Source organism: Nerophis ophidion, linkage group LG17 (genome assembly GCF_033978795.1).
Source record: "Nerophis ophidion isolate RoL-2023_Sa linkage group LG17, RoL_Noph_v1.0, whole genome shotgun sequence".
Taxonomy (NCBI): domain Eukaryota; kingdom Metazoa; phylum Chordata; class Actinopteri; order Syngnathiformes; family Syngnathidae; genus Nerophis; species Nerophis ophidion.
In genome coordinates this window covers 33,396,931-33,415,497 of record NC_084627.1, presented here as the reverse complement: position 1 = coordinate 33,415,497, position 18,567 = coordinate 33,396,931, and the positions used below count along the sequence as shown (strand labels likewise).

Sequence of the window (18,567 nt, the reverse complement as noted above, 5' to 3'; positions counted from 1 at the left end):
AAAACTTACGTGGACAAAATGGACAGCATTGCAAGGCATGAAGCAGATAATCGAGGGCGTGAATGAGGTGATGTTGCCAGACTGACTAACTGGTAACAGTGGCTTAAATAATGAACATGATAAGTGAAAACAGGTGTGAGACAGGACAGGTGAACTGATTGGTTGTCCTGGTAACAAAACAGGGAGTGAAAAAAAAAGGAACTTAGAGTCCAAATCACCTGGTATTCCTAGGCAGTCTCCCATCCAAGTACTAACCAGGTCAGACACTGCTTAGCTTTGAGAACAGATAAGATTGGGGATGGTCAGGGTAATGTGGCCATACAGAAATCATGATCAGACATGACAGAAAACTAAATCAGTTGGCATGGTAAGACAAACAAGGAAATGCAAAACAGAACTAAAATGTCCAAAAACCTAAACATAGCATGACCAAAACAAAACATGAACCATAGGCGTGATAGTCGTCATGGTCGACGTCCCACTGGGGTGAGTTTTTCCTTGCCCTTATGTGGGCCCTACCGAGGATGTCGTTGTGGTTTGAGACACTTGTGATTTAGGGCTATATAAATAAACATTGATTGATTGATTGATAGACGCCTGCTCGGGATATTTTCCTAGCTAGTTTTCTGTGAATTCATTCAATAAATACATTAAGAAGAAATGAATTATACTTGACACCCAAGCTTTTAATTGCAGTTATTATGAGATTTATGACAAAAACACACTTTTGAAAATGAGATAGTTTACAGTACAGTAGCCTGTGGCACTCCACAATTTAGCAATGGAGGACACACTTTAACATACATGAAGCCTTCTTATGGGTTAATCTGGTCAAATTCCACCATTATAAATTAAATTGCTCCCTATACCGCAAGCAAAGCACTACTAATGTGTGAATTAAATTGTTTACTGCAGGGATAGGGAACCTATGGCTCTCGAGCCAAAAATGGCTCTTTTGATGACTGCATCTGGCTCTCAGATTAATTTTAGCTGACATTGCTTAACACGATAAAAAATGAATATATCCGCTGGTAATCTGTCAGGTTCAAACACAGATGACATCTATTAAAGGCCTACTGAAACCCACTACTACCGACCACGCAGTCTGATAGTTTATATATCAATGATGAAATATTAACATTGCAACACATGCCAATACGGCCTTTTTTGTTTACTAAATTGCAATTTTAAATTTCCCGCGAGTTCCTTGTTGAAAATGTCGCGGAATGATGACGTGTACGTGTGACGTCACTGACTGTCAGGAAATATTAGCAGCTGCACCACTACCGACTAAAAGTCGTCTGTTTTAATCGCATAATTACACAGTATTTTGGACATCTGTGTTGATGAATCTTTTGCAATTTGTTCATTTAATATTGGAGACTATAAAAAACAACGCTGTTGGTGGAAAGTGGTGTATTGCAGTTGTCTTTAACACCGAGACACAGCCGATGTTTCTTTTTCTTTGTTTATACAAAAATGCAAATGTGTTGATGCTGGTGATATCGCCATGTCTCCGCTCTGTCTGCGGCAGCAGGCCATTCCTGGACACAGACACTGATACCAGGCAGGCTTGCAGACTTTTGGATTGCCGGCTTTGCACAGGCAAAAAAAATACCACTTCAGCACAATTGACACTAATTTCAGTGTCAAATTGTGTGATAATATATACATATTTATTTTAACATAATCACAGTGTTAAAAATAACATTCAAAATATAAAACATTGCCATGGATTTTAATCCATCCAACCGATTTATACCACACCAGTTCAAGAAGTCGCATTAATGGTAAGAAGTGTTTTATTTATTATTGGTTAGCTTCAGAATAAACATCTTATTAAAAAAAAACAAGAGACTTATTATACTTTAAAAATGTTGGTTTTAAAAAATATTATATGGCTCTCACGGAAACACATTTTAAAGGCCTACTGAAATGAGATTTTCTTATTTAAACGGGGATAGCAGGTCCATTCTATGTGTCATACTTGATCATTTCGCGATATTGACATATTTTTGCTGAAAGGATTTAGTAGAGAACATCTACGATAAAGTGCGCAACTTTTTGTCGCTAACAGAAAAGCCCTGCCTTTACCGGAAGTCGCAGACGATGACGTCACCTGTTGAGAGCTCCTCACATCCTCACATTGTTTCTAATGGAGGCCTACAACAAAAAGAGCTATATGGACCGACAAAACGACAATTTCCCCATTAATTTGAGCGAGGATGAAAGTTTGTGTTTGAGGATATTGATAGCGAAGGGCTAGAAAAAAAATAAAAATAATAATCAAGGTAAAAAAAAAAAAAAGGCGATTGCATTGGGACGGATTCAGATATTTTTAGACACATTTACTAGGATAATTCTGGGAAATCCCTTATCTTTTTATTGTGTTGCTAGTGTTTTAGTGAGTTTAATAGTACCTGATAGTCAGAAGCGTGTATCCACGGGTGTCTTGAGGCCAGTGTATGATGGAAGTCGACGGCAGCATTATGGACGCACAAGCTCAGCTGATCTCCGGTAAGTGGCGACTTTTTACCACAAATTTCTCACCGAAAACTGCTGTGTCCGCTTGACCGCTCTGATCCATAGGAAAGCTTCACCTCCGAAAATTTTAAACAAGGAATCCCCGTGTGTTTGTGTGGCTAAAGGTTAAAGCTTCCCACCTCCATCTTTCTACTTTGACTTCTCCATTATTAATTGAACAAATTGCAAAAGAATCAACAACACAGATGTCCAAAATACTGTGTAATTATGCGGTTAAAGCAGACGACTTTTAGCTGTGTGTGTGCGCAGCGCTAATATTTCCTAACAGTCCGTGACGTCACGCGTACACGTCATCATTCCGCGATGTTTTCAACAAGAAAATCCCGCGAAATTTAAAATTGCAATGTATTAAACTAAAAAGCCATATTTGCATGTGTTGCAATGTTAATATTTCATCATTGATATATAAACTATCAGACTGCGTGGTGGGTAGTAGTGGGTTTCAGTAGGCCTTTAAAATATTTGGCTTTCACTTCCAAAGACATGCACCTGGGGATAGGTTGATTGGCAATACTAAATTGGCCCTAGTGTGTGCATGTGAGTGTGAATGTTGTCTGTCTATCTGTGTTGGCCCTGCGATAAGGTGGTGACTTGTCCAGGGTGTACCCCGCCTTCTTCCCGATGTAGCTGAGATAGGCACCAACCCCAAAAGGGAATAAGCGGTAGAAAATTGATTGGATGACTCTCCCAGCCAAAAAGGTTCCCGACCCCTGTTTTAATGCATGTTTTTCAATATACCGTCTCCACAAAGTCAATTTACACTGACAAAAATACGCCAGTAGATGGCAGTGTCTGACAACGCCCTCATTCTATAATATTCCAAAACGGATGTCATACAGTAACCTACATACCTCTACGACAATCTATTTTAAAAAAAGAAACACTTGAAAAACGTGTTTGACTACACATAGGATACATTTCATCCCGTGTTATGTTGTCTCAATCTTAGCACTATATACATGAATTACTGGCGTTTTTTGTTGATTGCGCCATGACAGACAGCGGGAGGCTCAGTGGGCGGGACTTGCGGGGCCATCCCACCTGCAGGAGGCACCTGGATGATCCAACAACACAACAGACAAGACCACGGAACAGAAAACACTTTTCAGGACAACATAAGATAAATTATTCCTCTCTTTTACATGGAACTTTTTCGCTCTGCCTTTTCCATTTCTTTGGAGTAGCAACCGCCGTTTAGTGGATTTTACTTTTCTTTTTTTTTTTTTCCATTTTAAAACTACAACGATGCTCATGCACAGGTGAGTAGGGACTTAAATGATTGTAACAAAATAGTTACTTTTTTAATTACCTTTTTTGCCCGTTTGTAGGGTTTTAAAGGTCGTGTTTCTGGCTTTGATGTGTCTGCATGAATCTGATGCCAACCCTACTTCAGGTCAGGACCATTTACATTTTCTGCATGCATTGTTCCTGTTTTAGTTAAAAAAACCGTTTTAAAACAATTACAAATGCACGATAGTAGAACTAATCCTTGATATCATCCATCTTCCAGTTGATATTTCAGCAAAAAAAGGTGCATCTCAAAAATGAAAATAACTGTAAACAATGAATTTACTCCAGCAGTCAGATTCAAGAAGTGAAACTACTTCATTGCAGATTGACTACACACACGCAGTGAACTATTGCCTGTATTTCGGTAATTTCTTATAATTTTGATGATTATCCATCAATCAATCAATCAATGTTTATTTATATAGCCCTAAATCACAAATGTCTCAAAGTACTGTACAAACCACTACGACATCCTCGGAAGAACCCACATAAGGGCAAGGAAAACTCACACCCAGTGGGACGCCAGTGACAATGATGACTATGAGAAACCTTGGGGAGGACCTCAAATGTGGGCACCCCCCCCTCTAGGGGACCGAAAGCAATGGATGTCGAGCAGCTTAAAAATAATACAATAATAAAACAAGATAATTTTTTTAAGTATTTAAAAAAATGGTTTGGGCTCAAATCAGCAAATCTCTTAATGTGAATTGAACTCCTAAAAATATATTAACATTTTCTTTACAATAGTCTAGTAATTGAGGCACACATTTACATTTAACCTCCTGAGACCAGGAAAAATACAATTTCAGGAAAATGTATTTTGTTTTCCATGCAACGTCCTCTGCATTGGACAATGGTATACTCTAATACAGTGGTTTTTAACCTTGTTGGAGGTACTGAACCCCACCGGTTTCATATGCGCATTCACAAAACCCTTCTTTATATAATAAAAATGTTTTTCAAATTCAAGACAAAGTTGTATGTCTTTTTACTGGTGCACACAATGAACTGTGCATGATCATCACCTTGTTCAAAGAACAAAACCAACACAGTGCATGAGCTCACAACAAACTACACACCTGCAAATCAGAAGGAAAATTAGAAAGAACATGAGGGAGAGGTTTTTATTTATACGATGAGTCGGGTGTATCTTGACCTCCGCGATAGAGGCTCCGCCGAACCCCTGAGGCCAACTCACCGAACCCTTAGGGTTCGATCGAACCGTGGTTAAGAACCACTGCTCTAATACTTTAATTAGATATGCTGTATTAAGTTGGGTGTGTCAGTCATGTTAGGAATATATACCACAAGAAGCAGTTGTTCTTCTCGGGTACACAACATTATACAGTATTTTTGCATTTTGTTGTATTTTAATAACAAAGTAGCAGTGAATCCTCAAGTCCACCGTAGAGGACATTGTATAAATGTGTTATTTACTCTATCTTCAAAGTGACTACCAAAACCCACTATTGGTTAAACATTAATTTCTACCTTTTTGAAAACACAATAACTGTATCGGTAAATATTAAAACCTGCTCGTCAGTATGGCAGCCTTTCTGGAAAGCCCACAATGTACTGTGAAGTGCTTTGCATTTGAATAAAGGGCTTATCACTGACCAAATACATCATGTCAGTTTTGCTTTACTAGACTCAACATTTTGCCAACTTCTTTGCACCCCTGCAGTACATTTCCGATTCAAAACATTATGGTTTCATACAATTTCGCTTAACATGCCAGCATCCCCCGCTTCCCCGAAAGGGGCAAGCGGTAGAAAATGGAAGGGTGGATGAAATTTGAATGTGATTTTCTTTTCAGGGTGCGAGGCAGACGGCTGCATCAAAGGCCAGACTCCTGCATTCCCTTTGTTGTCCTCCTCCGAGGGAAACTCACAGCAGCCCTCTCAGGACTTGTTAGATCAGTTTACCCAGGTGAACTCGCCAAATAACGCAGACCGTAAACACCGTGATGCCAGTGCCGTCATGCCCTTCGTCGGCCTCACCAACAGTAAGTAATAGTATGCTTTCTTTTCTTCATGTTTGTTAAAAGTTCAAAGAAAGGGAAAATGAAGTTAAACAGACCATGTAAGTATTTCATTGTATGGAAATTCTGTAGGTTTTTGGCACAAAAACTCGAAAAAAATGTTTAAGTACGGTTCTGTGTTAGTTTTAGTGCATTTCTGTTACTTTCAGACGTTTGTTCAGACCATTTGCGTTTGTCTGCTGATGCAAAGCAGAGGCGCAGCAGGAATGTGCCGTCGGATGGTTGAATGCTTTTCGTCACAGATTACAGTTGTGCTGCCACCACACAGACTGGGACCCTAGAAAAATCTGAACTTTTAACAGTGTCTTGATCCTGTTTTGTGATCTGTAGTGTAAACTTACATGAATTTAGGAACTGTAACAGAAAGCAGATAGAGCAGGGTGTCCAAAATGCAGCATGGAGGCCATTTTTGTAATTGTAAAAATGTACTTAACTCAGCATTTTTATATAATTTGTCTTGTCAGCAATAACGAAGCGAATATATTTTGTTCTGATAGTGAAAGTTAAAGTCACACACACACACAAGGTGTGGCGAAATTATTCTCTGCATTTGACCCATCACCCTTGATCCCCCCCTGGACATATATTGACTGATATTGGATTGCTTTTAACATCTTTTATCAGTCCCTCTAGGACAGGGGTGTCAAACTCAAATACAGAGTGGACCAAAATTTAAAACTGAACAAAGCCGCGGGCCAAGGTTGAACAAATTAACCTTTTAAGAGGACCCAAACAGGTTTTGCATTGAATATTGAACAAGCTAGGGAGTGGGGTTTGGTGGTAGCGTGGGTGTATATTGTAGCGCCCCAGAAACCTTAGTGGGGTGCAAGGGGTTCTGGGTATTTCTTCTGTTGTGTTTATGTTGTGTTACGGTGCGGATGTTCTCCCGAAATGTGTTTGTCATTCTTGTTTGGTGTGGGTTCACAGTGTGGCGCATATTTGTAACAGTGTTAAAGTTGTTTCTACGGCCATCCTCAGTGTGACTTGTATGGCTGTTGACCAAGTATGACTTGCATTCACTTATGTGTGTGTAAAAGCCATAAATATTATCTGACTGACCGGCACGCTGTTTGTATGGAGGAAAAGCGTATGTGACGACAGGTTGTAGAAAACACTAAAGAGAATGCCCTTAAGGCCCGCCGCCAATATCGTTGTCCCGGTTGAAATTCGGAAGAATGGTTGTCCCGGGTGATTTTCGGGGCGGGCACTGAACTTCGGAAGTCTCCCGAGAAAATTGGGAAGGTTGGCAAGTATGAATATTAGCGGTGAATACGGTGTTACAGCGGAACCACCGTTGTATAAGACTGGTGGGCCAGCTCTAATGTTAATTAGATATTGCCTCAAGGGCCAAATGAAATTACCGCGGGCCAGAGTTTGACACCCGTGCTCTAGGAGTTCATGGTTTTGCAATTGCGCCAATTCAATCAATCCCCGCAAAATAATGTGTGCCCTCGCAACTTTGTCCAAATCCGACAACTTCCCTGCACATTTTGGCCAATCAGACTCAATTTTGCGAGAATAATTAGTCTCTGAGCAGCACTCAAAGACAAACGTTACCTATCCAATCAAAAGTTATGTTTGTTTCTTTTGTAGACAAAGCAGTAACGGCAATTTTTTTGCTCCAATGGCACAATTGTTGTTCTCCCGCATAGCTTTAGACCAGGGGTCGGAAACCCGCGGCTCCGGAGCCACATGCGGCTCTTTGATCACTCTAATGTGGCTCAGCTGAATAATTTCCGACCCCACCGATTATCCCGAGATATTTCCGGAGTTTAATGCCTCTCTCAGAAATCAGCCGGGGCCAATATTCTCCGATTTTCACCTAGTCGATAAAACAGAGGGCGTTTCCAGATGGCAAAGCTCTTATAGTCCTCTAAAACTTGTCGTCGCACCCGCTTTTACACAATGCTACCTACGTTCCAGCCGGTCACATGTAGTATGCAATTTCTGTTGATACACTACAGTGACTGCAAGGCATAGTTACTCAACAGCCATAAAGGTTACACTGAGACTTGGGATATAAACAACTTTAACACTCTTACTTATATGCGCCACACCGTGAACCAACGCCAAACAAAAATGACAAACACATTTTGGGACAACATCTGCATTTTAACACAACATAAACACAACAGAACAAATACACAGAATCCCATGCACCCCTAACTGTTCCGGGCTACATTATACACCCCCGCTAGCACGAAACCCCGCTCCCCCCTCCCCCGCCCACCTCAACCAACGCACGGGGGTGTATAATGTAGCCCGGAAGAGTTAGGGATGTATGGGATTCTGGGTATTTGTTCTGTTGTGTTTATGTTGTGTTACAGTGAGGATGTTCTCCAGAAATGTGTTTCTCATTCTTGTTTGGTGTGAGTTCACAGTGTGGTGCATATTAGTAAGATTGTTAAAGTTGTTTATAACACAACTCTCAGTGTAACCTGTATGGGTGTTGAACATGTATGCGTTGCTGTCGTCTAAGTGTGTCTATGGAAGCCACTTTCGACTCGTGGCTGGGCTGTGTTAGATATTTGTGCATGTTGTGGAGGGCGGTAAAGGTAGTGCCTTCAAAGCACGCTCGTATTAATGTCGAAGGGCAAAAATCAACAGACATTTGCGAGAATAGTTGCTCTGAAATTCGGGAGTCTCCCCGAAAGTTTGGGAGGGTTGGAAAGTGTGATGTTGTCAAACGGCATTAATTTAAAACTGGCGGGCCCCGCTAACATTAAATTTTTATATTAAGGTGTTTCGATCGACTGAATGCCCTGAGAATTTATCCATACAGTTAGTGCAGTGGTTCTTAACCTTGTTGGAGGTGCTGAAACCCACAAGTTTCATATGCACATTCACCGAATCCTTCTTTAGTGAAAAATAAAATGTTTTTTTTTAAGTTATATGTTACAATTCTTTTTACTGGTGCACAAAATGAACCGTACATGAACATCACCTTGTTCAAAGAACAAAACCAACACAATGCATGAACTCACAACAAACTACACACCTGCAAATACGATGGGAAATAACAAAGAACATTTTTTTTGGGGTATCCATAATACAGCGATGTGTCTTGATCCTCCGCGGCGGAGGCTCCGCCAAACCCCTGAAGCCGACTCTCCGAACCGCTAAGGTTCGATTGAACCCAGGTTAAGAACCACTGAGTTAGTGTGTTCAACATTTATGTATCCAAAGTAAGAACATATTTTCATTTGCCATGCTGACCTAACAAAGATGCCACCTTAACATGAGCAACGTTTTAAAGTGTGATTATTATTTGTCATTGTCTCTTTTTTACCAGCGAACAAACACTCTGTGTCACTTTTAAAGGCCTACTGAAACCCACTACTACCGACCACGCAGTCTGATAGTTTATATATCAATGATGAAATATTAACATTGCAACACATGCCAATACAGCCTTTTTAGTTTACTAAATTACAATTTTAAATTTCCCGGGAGTTTCGTCTTCGAAACGTCGTGTAATGTTGACGTGTACGCAAGACGTCACAGGTTTTTAGGAAGTATGAGCACTGCGCACACACACAGCTAAAAGTCGTCTGCTTTAACGGCATAATTATACAGTTTTTCGGACATCTGTGTTGCTGAATCTTTTGCAATTTGTTCAATTAATATTGGAGAAGTCACAGTAGAAAGATGAAGTTGGGAAGCTTTAGCCTTTAGCCACACAAACACACAGTGATTCCTTGTTTAAAATTCCTGGAGGTGAAACTTTCCAATGGATCAAAGCGCGGTCAAGAGAACATGGATCCCGACCACATGTCAACCAGCAGGTTTCGGTGAGAAAATTGTGGTTAAAAAGTCCGTTCTTACCGGAGAAAAGCAGAGCTTGTGCCGTCCACAGCTGCTGTCGACTCCCCTGAGACACTGCGCGTCAACACACACCTCCGACTATCAGGTACTATTAAACTCACTAAAACACTAGCAACACAATAGAAAGATAAGGGATTTCTCAGAATTATCCTAGTAAATGTGTCTAAAAACATCCAAAAATGTCCCAATGCAATCGCGTTTTTTTTTTTTTTTTTCTAGTCCTTCGCTATCAATATCCTCAAACACGAATCTTTCATCCTCGCTCAAATAAAGGGGGAAATTGTCGTTTTCTCGGTCCGAATAGCACTTTTTGTTGGAAGCTCCCATTAAAAACAATGTGAATATGTGACGAGCCATCAAACATGCGACGTCATCGTCTGCGACTTCCGGTAGAGACAGGGCATTTCTCTTGCGAACTTTATCGTCGATGTTCTCTTCTAAATCCTTTCAGCAAAAATATGGCAATATCGCAAAATGATCAAGTATGACACATAGAATGGACCTGCTATCCCCGTTTGAATAAGAAAATCTCATTTCAGTAGGGCTTTAACAGTTTACAAATGTTCCTAATGTGCAGGAATACATTTGTTGGTATATAAATGAATGTTTGATATGGGCACATCATTTTAAAGTAGACAATGGTGTTTCTTTCTGTTATTATAATTAATTATTACTATTATTAGTTATATTTAATTAAAACAGTACAGTAATTTTACACTAAATATATGCCATCTAATGTCTACTTTTAAGTCTGTCTGGTATAAAACGAGTAAAACATCAATACAGTAACTTATTTTCCAATTCTTGTTGAAATAATATGTTTTGTTTAGGTTATCCATGCATTTGTTACGTCTCGTCTCGATTACAGTAACGTATTTTTTTCGGGTCTCCCCAAGTCTAGCATTAAACGATTACAGTTGGTACAAAATGCGGCTGCTAGACTTTTGACAAGAAGAAGAAAGTTTGATCATATTACGCCTGTACTGGCTCACCTGCACTGGCTTCCTGTGCACTTAAGATGTGACTTTAAGGTTTTACTACTTACATATAAAATACTACACGGCCGAGCTCCATCCTATCTTGCCGATTGTATTGTACCATATGTCCCGGCAAGAAATCTGCGTTCAAAAGACTCCTGCTTATTAGTGATTCCTAAAGCCCAGAAAAAGTCAGCGGGCTATAGAGCGTTTTCCGTTCGGGCTCCAGTACTCTGGAAAGCCCTCCCGGTAACAGTTTGAGATGTTACCTCAGAAGAAGCATTTAAGTCTCACCTTAAAACTCATTTGTATACTCTAGCCTTTGAATAGACCTTCTTTTTAGACCAGTTGATCTGCCGCTTCTTTTCTTTTTCTCCTGTGTCCCCCCCTCCCTTGTGGAGGGGGTCCGGTCCGATGACCATGGATGAAGTACTGGCTGTTCAGAGTCGGGACCCAGGATGGACCGCTCGCCTGTGTATCGGTTGGGGACATCTCTACAATGCTGATCCGACTCCGCTTGGGATGGTTTTCTGTGGACGGGACTCTCGCTACTGTCTTGGATCTGCTTTGAACTGAACTCTCGCGGCTGTGTTGGATCCACTATGGATTGAACTTTCACAATATCATGTTATACTCGCTCGACATCCATAGCTTTCTGTCCCCTAGAGGGGGAGGGGGGGGGTTGCCCACATTTGAGGTCCTCAACAAGGTTTCTCATAGTCATCATTGTCACTGGCGTCCCACTGGGTGTGAATTCTCCTTGCCCACTGGGTGTGAGTTTTCCTTGCCCTTATGTGGGTTCTTCCAAGGATGTCGTAGTCGTAGTGGTTTGTACAGTCCTTTGAGACATTTGTGATTTGGGCTATATAAATAAAGATTGATTGATTGATTGGTTAAGGTTACAAGAAAAGCTGAAAACATTGACAACAAATTAAAAAATGGATTCAATGTTCTTGAAAAAAAAAAAACGCCCCAAAACATTGCAACTTTTGTCGCAACTTTCTGAAAAAGCTGCCACTAATTCAGACATTTTTGGCCAATCACCAAAAACCTACAAAAGCATGCGTTGACTGTTTTATCCATAAAATGTGTATGCCCCTCAGTGGAAAAACTGTTTATTATATATTTATGTTCTTTTCCTTCACCTCCTAGGTGCCGAGCAGAGCCGAAGCTGTTGTAAGAATGGGGGGACTTGTATTCTGGGCAGCTTCTGTGCTTGTCCTCCTTTCTTTACCGGCAGGAGCTGTGAGTACAACCAGCGCATCAGGTAACACAAAAACAACACAGCGCCCCATTACACCGCGTTTACCTTCACATTTGGAGACGCCTGACAGCCTTCAATGGTCTTGTAGCTGAAACGCGTGTTTGCAGATAAGACATGTTATTTTTCTTCTTAACTGGACGAGGCAATTGTAGAGATTGTTTGTGAATGTTGGAAATGTAGTTATTTAAAAGTGGAACAACATTGCCTGAATGTTTTGAATGAGTTTTGGTTGGAAGGATTTTGAATCAGTTGAGGAAAGTTAAAGGTAATAATGTGAATGAATCTTACAACAACTCACAATTCATCAATTCCGATTCTTGGAGTGATCATTTTTTTCGACCAATTATCAGATTATATTATCTTGGTATGTAAATTACAACTAAACATTTTGCACAATAGATTACAAAAGCTCCTCTTTGGTAAGCACAGATATTGCCTAAAAACATTTTTAAAAATAGATTCTTGAAAATGTTATATTGGTTCAGAATCGCAAAAAAAAAGAAGGATTGCCCTCTCTGTCAATAAGGCGTCAATAATAATACAACATTTAAGTGAATATCGTTACCTGGGTGTCATTTTAGACCCAACACTTGGCTTTAAAAAAACTTATCAAACAGATGTGCCAGAGTCTTCAATACAAAATATAAACGTTCTAATGTATCAGAAATTCATTAACACTGGAGGCAGCTCAAACTTATTTTAATGCAATGATTATGTCTCATTTTTATTATTGTATAACATCTTGGTCGCAGGCAAGCAAAATTACACTGAGGCCATTGGAAACTTTGCACAAACAATCGCTCAAAATTCTTGACCGAAAACCACAACATCACAATCACTGTTTAGTTCTCCAAAAATATAGATTGTTAAACTTAGCTAACATTGAAAGATTAACATCAATACGAATGGCCCATCGAACCCTAAATAAAACTGAACCAGCGCCACTTAAGCACTTTGTCCAGTTTACATCTGCTGTGACAACTAGAAACACACTAGCCTCCACCATGGGGCAGTGTAGCGTACCCAGATGTAAAACATATTTTGCACAATCAGCCTTTTCATTAAAAGCCATAAAGGAATGGAACGACCTCACAACAAACTTGAAAAGTTTAACAGATTACTCTTAATTTACATTTGAAGTTAAAAATTGGCTTTGGAGCAATCAAAGCTGCTCACACGGTCACTAAGGTGGGCACTATGTTTGGCAGATCAACTTAATGTGTACTATATTTATCCATGACAGATTTTTTGTTGTAAATTGTGAGGTGTGTGTGTTAAAATCCTGGTTGTTTTTACAAATGATGACAGATGTGAACAAGAGCATATATTATCTCTGTGTGATGATGTAAATTAGATGTGGTTGTATTGTATATTAAGTATGTGTCCATGAAAGGGCATTTTATGACTTTTTTAATTTGATTACTTGCTATGGTATGATTTTATTGTCATAATTTTATTGCATGATTTTTGTATCCCTTTAATTTAGGTAGCCAGGGACTGCAGAAGGAAATGAGCTATTTAGCTATAATCTGGTACAGAACATATCTGTCTTTGAGTTTAATGTTTCTGTGCATTGTCCCTTCAAATAAAGACTAAACTAAATTAACTAATAAAGATAATAGTTGTCCATCCATCCATCTATCCATCCATCATCTTCCGCTTATCCGAGGTCGGGTCGCGGGGGCAGCAGCCTGAGCAGGGAAGCCCAGACTTCCTTCTCCCCAGCCACTTCGTCTAGCTCTTCCCGGGGGATCCCGAGGTGTTCCCAGGCCAGTCGGGAGACATAGTCTTCCAAAGTGTCCTGGGTCTTCCCCGTGGCCTCCTACCGGTTGGACATGCCCTAAACAATTCCCTAGGGAGGCGTTTGGGTGGCATCCTGACCAGATGCCCGAGCCACCTTATCTGGCTCCTCTCGATGTGGAGGAGCAGCGGCTTTACTTTGAGTTCCTCCCGGAAGGCTGAGCTTCTCACCCTATCTCTAAGGGAGAACCCCGCCACCCGGCGGAGGAAACTCATTTCGGTCGCTTGTACCCGTGATCTTATCCTTTCGGTCAGTACCCAAAGCTCATGACCATAGGTGAGGATGGGAACGTAGATCGACCTGTAAATTGAGAGCTTTGCCTTCCGGCTCAGCTCCTTCTTCACCACAACGGATCGATACAACGTCCGTATTACTGAAGACGCCGCACCGATCCGCCTGTCGATCTCACGATCCACTCTTCCCCCACTCGTGAACAAGACTCCTAGGTTCTTGAACTCCTCCACTTGGGGCAGGGTCTTCCTCCCCAACCCGGAGATGGCACTTCACCCTTTTCGGGGCGAGAAGCATGGACTCGGACTTGGAGGTGCTGATTCCTCATTCCGGTCGCTTCACACTCTGCTGCAAACCGATCCAGTGAGAGCTGAAGATCCCGGTTATATATATTATATATATATTAGATAATAGTTGTGTCGAAGGTAAATTTATAATTACAGAGTATAAATCGCTCCGGAGTATAAGTCACACCTGCTGAAAATGCATAATAAAAAAGGAAAAAAACATATAAGTCGCACTGGAGTATTAGTCACATTTTTGGGGGAATTTGTTTTGATAAAACCCAACACCAAGAATAGACATTTGAAAGGCAATTTAAAATAAATAAAGAATAGTGAACAACAGGCTGAATAAGTGTACGTTATATGAGGCATTAATAACCAACTGAGAAGGTGCCTGGTATGTTAACGTAACATATTATGGTAGGAGTCATTCAAATAACTATAACATATAGAACATGCTATACGTTTACCAAACAATCTGTCACTCCTAATCGCTAAATCCCAATAAAATCTTATACGTCTAGTCTCTTACGTGAATGAGCTAAATAATATTATTTGATATTTTACGGTAATGTGTTAATAATTTCACACATAAGTCGCTCCTGAGTATAAGTCGCACTCCTGGCCAAATTATGAAAAAAAACTCAGATTTATAGTCCGAAAAATACGGTATATGAATTTCACATTGTTTTCTGCATGTAAAACTATAACAATTCTTTTTAAAAATGTGTATTGTATTTTCCATTAGGAAAAAAATGGCTTTGGTTTTTGTGCAGTTTTGTGTTATTCAACAGACTACTAACGAAACCCGAGTTACCACTGTAGTTACATGTCGGTGCAGAATAACAACATTTGCATCATTCATCCTCATGCAGTAGTGACAACACGACACCTCCGACCTATCAAATGTACTTATTATGTATCATGCCCATTTGAAACAAAATACATGTTATATTTGTTGCATATGTTACAGAACCAGGACTGCCTGATTTTATGTGGCCCAACACATACATTGTCTTTTCTCTGTCTGTGTAGGCGCTGTGGTTTGATTCCGCATGGTGAATGGGTCCGTAAGGGCTGTTCCTACTGCCGCTGTGGTTATGGTTTCTTGCACTGCTTCCCCCACGTCTTTCATAACGACTGTGGTATGTATGTCTGAAAGTTCCCATGGTTACACATTGTCGTCGTACCAGCATCTTGTGAGGGTATCTCCACACTCAAGTGTTTTTATGTTTATTCAAACGCATTTCTGTGTGGCTGAGGGGAGAGCGATGCATGTACAAAGAGGCCCATCAATGTGTTCCTCAGTTAAGCCTCATTGAGCATAAAAGGCCGTATGAAGGGCTCGCTCATTTGCATTTCAACACTCAAAGATCCTGCCCTAAAATATTCCACTACAGCAGAAAAAGAAGACTGGTATCATTCTCAGAAACTCCCGCAGTACAGGTAAATTTACATAGCTACACCATGTCTTTCTATACCATGTTGGGCAGCGAAACACAAAAAACAGGAAACGCCCAATCTCCTTCTCCGTCTGACAAGGTGACACTCCTTGGTAAACAAACCCTTACTCTGCTTTGCATCAAAGCCTTGTCTTCCTGACAGTTGGATTACCATAAAGAAATCCCTGCAAGCGGCAAATACTCTTTTTTTCACAAATGGTTGGCATTATTGTTGAAGACTTACAATAGTTTAAAGGGGAACATTATAACAATTTCAAAAGGGTTAAAAACAGTGGCTTGTTGTATTTTTTTGAATTTTTTTTCAAAATTTTACCGGTCCCGGAATATCCCTAAAAAAGCTTTAAAGTGCTTGATTTTCGCTATTTACGATGTGACTATCCATTTCCCTGTGACGTCATACAGTGCTGCAAATGTAAACAAACAACGGCGAATACCACAGCAAGATATAGCGACATTAGCTCAGATTCAGACTCGGATTTCAGCGGTTTAAGCGTTTCAACAGATTACGCATGTATTGAAACGGATGGTTGGAGTATGAAAGTATTGAAGAAGAAACTGAAGCTATTGAGCGAATAGCTATTGACGCTATAAATAGCCATAGCATGGCCGAATAGCTGCGTTAGCATCGCGGGTAAAATGTGCGGACCAAACGATCAGGATTTTCGCATCTCTTGACACTGGAGCAACTTAAATCCGTCGATTGGTAAGTGTTTTTTTCGCATTAAATGTTGGTGGAAGGAAACGTAATATCGTTGCAAATGCATCTGCAGGTTATCCATACATCTCTGTGCCATGTCTGCTTTAGCACCGCCGGTAAATAGCATGTTAGCATCGATTAGCGTAGCATGTTAGCATCGATTAGCTGGCAGTCAACATCAACAAAACTCACCTTTGTGATTTCGTTGACTTTATCGTTGCAAATGCATCTGCAGGTTATCCATACATTTCTGTGCCATGTCTGCCTTAGCACCGCCGGTAAATAGCATGTTAGCATCGATTAGCGTAGCATGTTAGCATCGATTAGCTGGCAGTCACGCTGCGACCAAATATGTCTGATTAGCACATAAGTTAACATCAACAAAACTCACCTTTGTGATTTCGTTGACTTTATCGTTGCAAATGCATCTGCAGGTTATCCATACATGTCTGTGTCATGTCTGCCTTAGCATCGCCGGTAAAATGTGGAGACACTCCGGTACATTTAATGGGGGTCTGGCGGCAGACACTTTCGCATCTTCGTGCAACTTGAATCCCTCCCTGTTAGTGTTGTTACACCCTCCGACAACACACCGACGAGGCATGATGTCTCCAAGGTTCCAAAAAATAGTCGAAAAAACGGAAAATAACAGAGCTGAGACCCGGTGTTTGTAATGTGTTGAAAATGAAAATGGTGGCTGTATTACCTCGGTGACGTCACGTTCTGACGTCATCACCACATGAGCAATAAACAGAAAGGCGTTTCATTCTCCAAAATTCACCCATTTAGAGTTCAGAAATCGGTTAAAAAAATAGATGGTCTTTTTTCTGCACCATCAAGGTATATATTGACGCTTACATAGGTCTGGTGATAATGTTCCCCTTTAAAGTACCAGTAGAATGGAAAAACAAGTTGCCTCTATATTGAAGCTATTATCACATATATTTGATGTACAACACTGAAAGACTTACAAAGTTAGCGAGTAAATCAGGGGTCTCAGACATGCGGCCCGTGAGCCAATTGCGGCCCGCTAGACGTTATTTTGCGGCCCCACCTTAATATGAAATTTTAATGTTAATGCGGCCTGCGAGTTTTATATGAATGGCGCTTGACAGCGTTGTGTTATTTGGGTGCAAAATGACTGTTTCAACGTTCTAGGTTGCCTACCCCTGCATTAGTGGAAAAGCGGCAAATGAGTAAAAGTGACAGAAATGTTGCTATGGAGACAAGGGTTTTCTTACGTGCCTGGCTGCAGTCACAGCGCGACACCTGTCCGTCAGTAATAACAGTCCCCGATAACCTGGACCAATTCAAACCGTTATTTGTTTTTTTTATTGTGTAATTTGCATTTAATCACACGATGAAAACTACATATATTTTTATATGACGCCGGATAACACTCTGGGAGCTGTCACTTTTTTGCGCTCGCTATCCCGGTACTTATAAAAGAGGAACGACACACATTGTGGAAATAACATTATTCTCTGTGCATCGGCTAATTACAAATATATTCCACAACCACAAACATGTCTTTTTCAAAGCCTGCAGTGAAGAGAAAGGATAGTTGTGAACAAAGACAATTCCAGGAAAAGAGGGGGATGCAATATTTCTTTGTTGAGCACAGGGGCAGCCCGACGTGTCTTATTTGCACAGAGAACGTTGCGGTGCACAAGGGATACAATCTGAAACGTCATTATACAACCAAACATGCTTAGCAGCATGCAACATTTTATTTAAGAAATCTTTTCTTGCGGCCCAGCCTCACTCAGACTCTGCATCCAGTGGCCCCCAGGTGAATTGAGTTTGAAACCCCTGGAGTAAATAGATATGATTAAAATAGTATCAAACTCACGGATATTCCCGAGACATTTTGAGAGATAATGAGTTAGCCAGTCTCTCGTTTGAGTGACATAGAGGTAAGAACCACAGATCCCTTCCCTAGCATCAACAATGCAAATCATGCAGACTTTATAAGAGTCAATAGCAATTACTTTAGGAAAAATTTTGATCCAGAAACTTATATTGTTGATCCTCAATACAAAGTGATGAGCTACACTTTTAAAAAGCACTACGACACAGATCCAGCTTTAGTGAAACTCCAAACATCATGTCGCAGTATTGCTGAGTGCTAAACCAGAAATACAAACTAC

The 18,567-nt window shown here is 40.5% G+C and overlaps 1 protein-coding gene across 1 annotated transcript in view; it reads left to right on the top strand.

Annotated features, from left to right (window-relative positions):
* Window positions 1–3,527: 3,527 nt before the first annotated feature.
* tdgf1 (teratocarcinoma-derived growth factor 1) overlaps window positions 3,528–18,567 on the top strand; it is a 30,382-nt gene continuing 15,342 nt past the window's right edge. Inside the window, exons 1-5 of the mRNA XM_061877237.1 lie at window positions 3,528–3,803; window positions 3,873–3,937; window positions 5,651–5,839; window positions 11,830–11,944; window positions 15,293–15,402. Of these exons, the coding sequence (XP_061733221.1) occupies window positions 3,790–3,803; window positions 3,873–3,937; window positions 5,651–5,839; window positions 11,830–11,944; window positions 15,293–15,402 (493 nt within the window). The 5' untranslated portion in view covers window positions 3,528–3,789. The remainder of the gene's footprint in view (window positions 3,804–3,872; window positions 3,938–5,650; window positions 5,840–11,829; window positions 11,945–15,292; window positions 15,403–18,567) is intronic.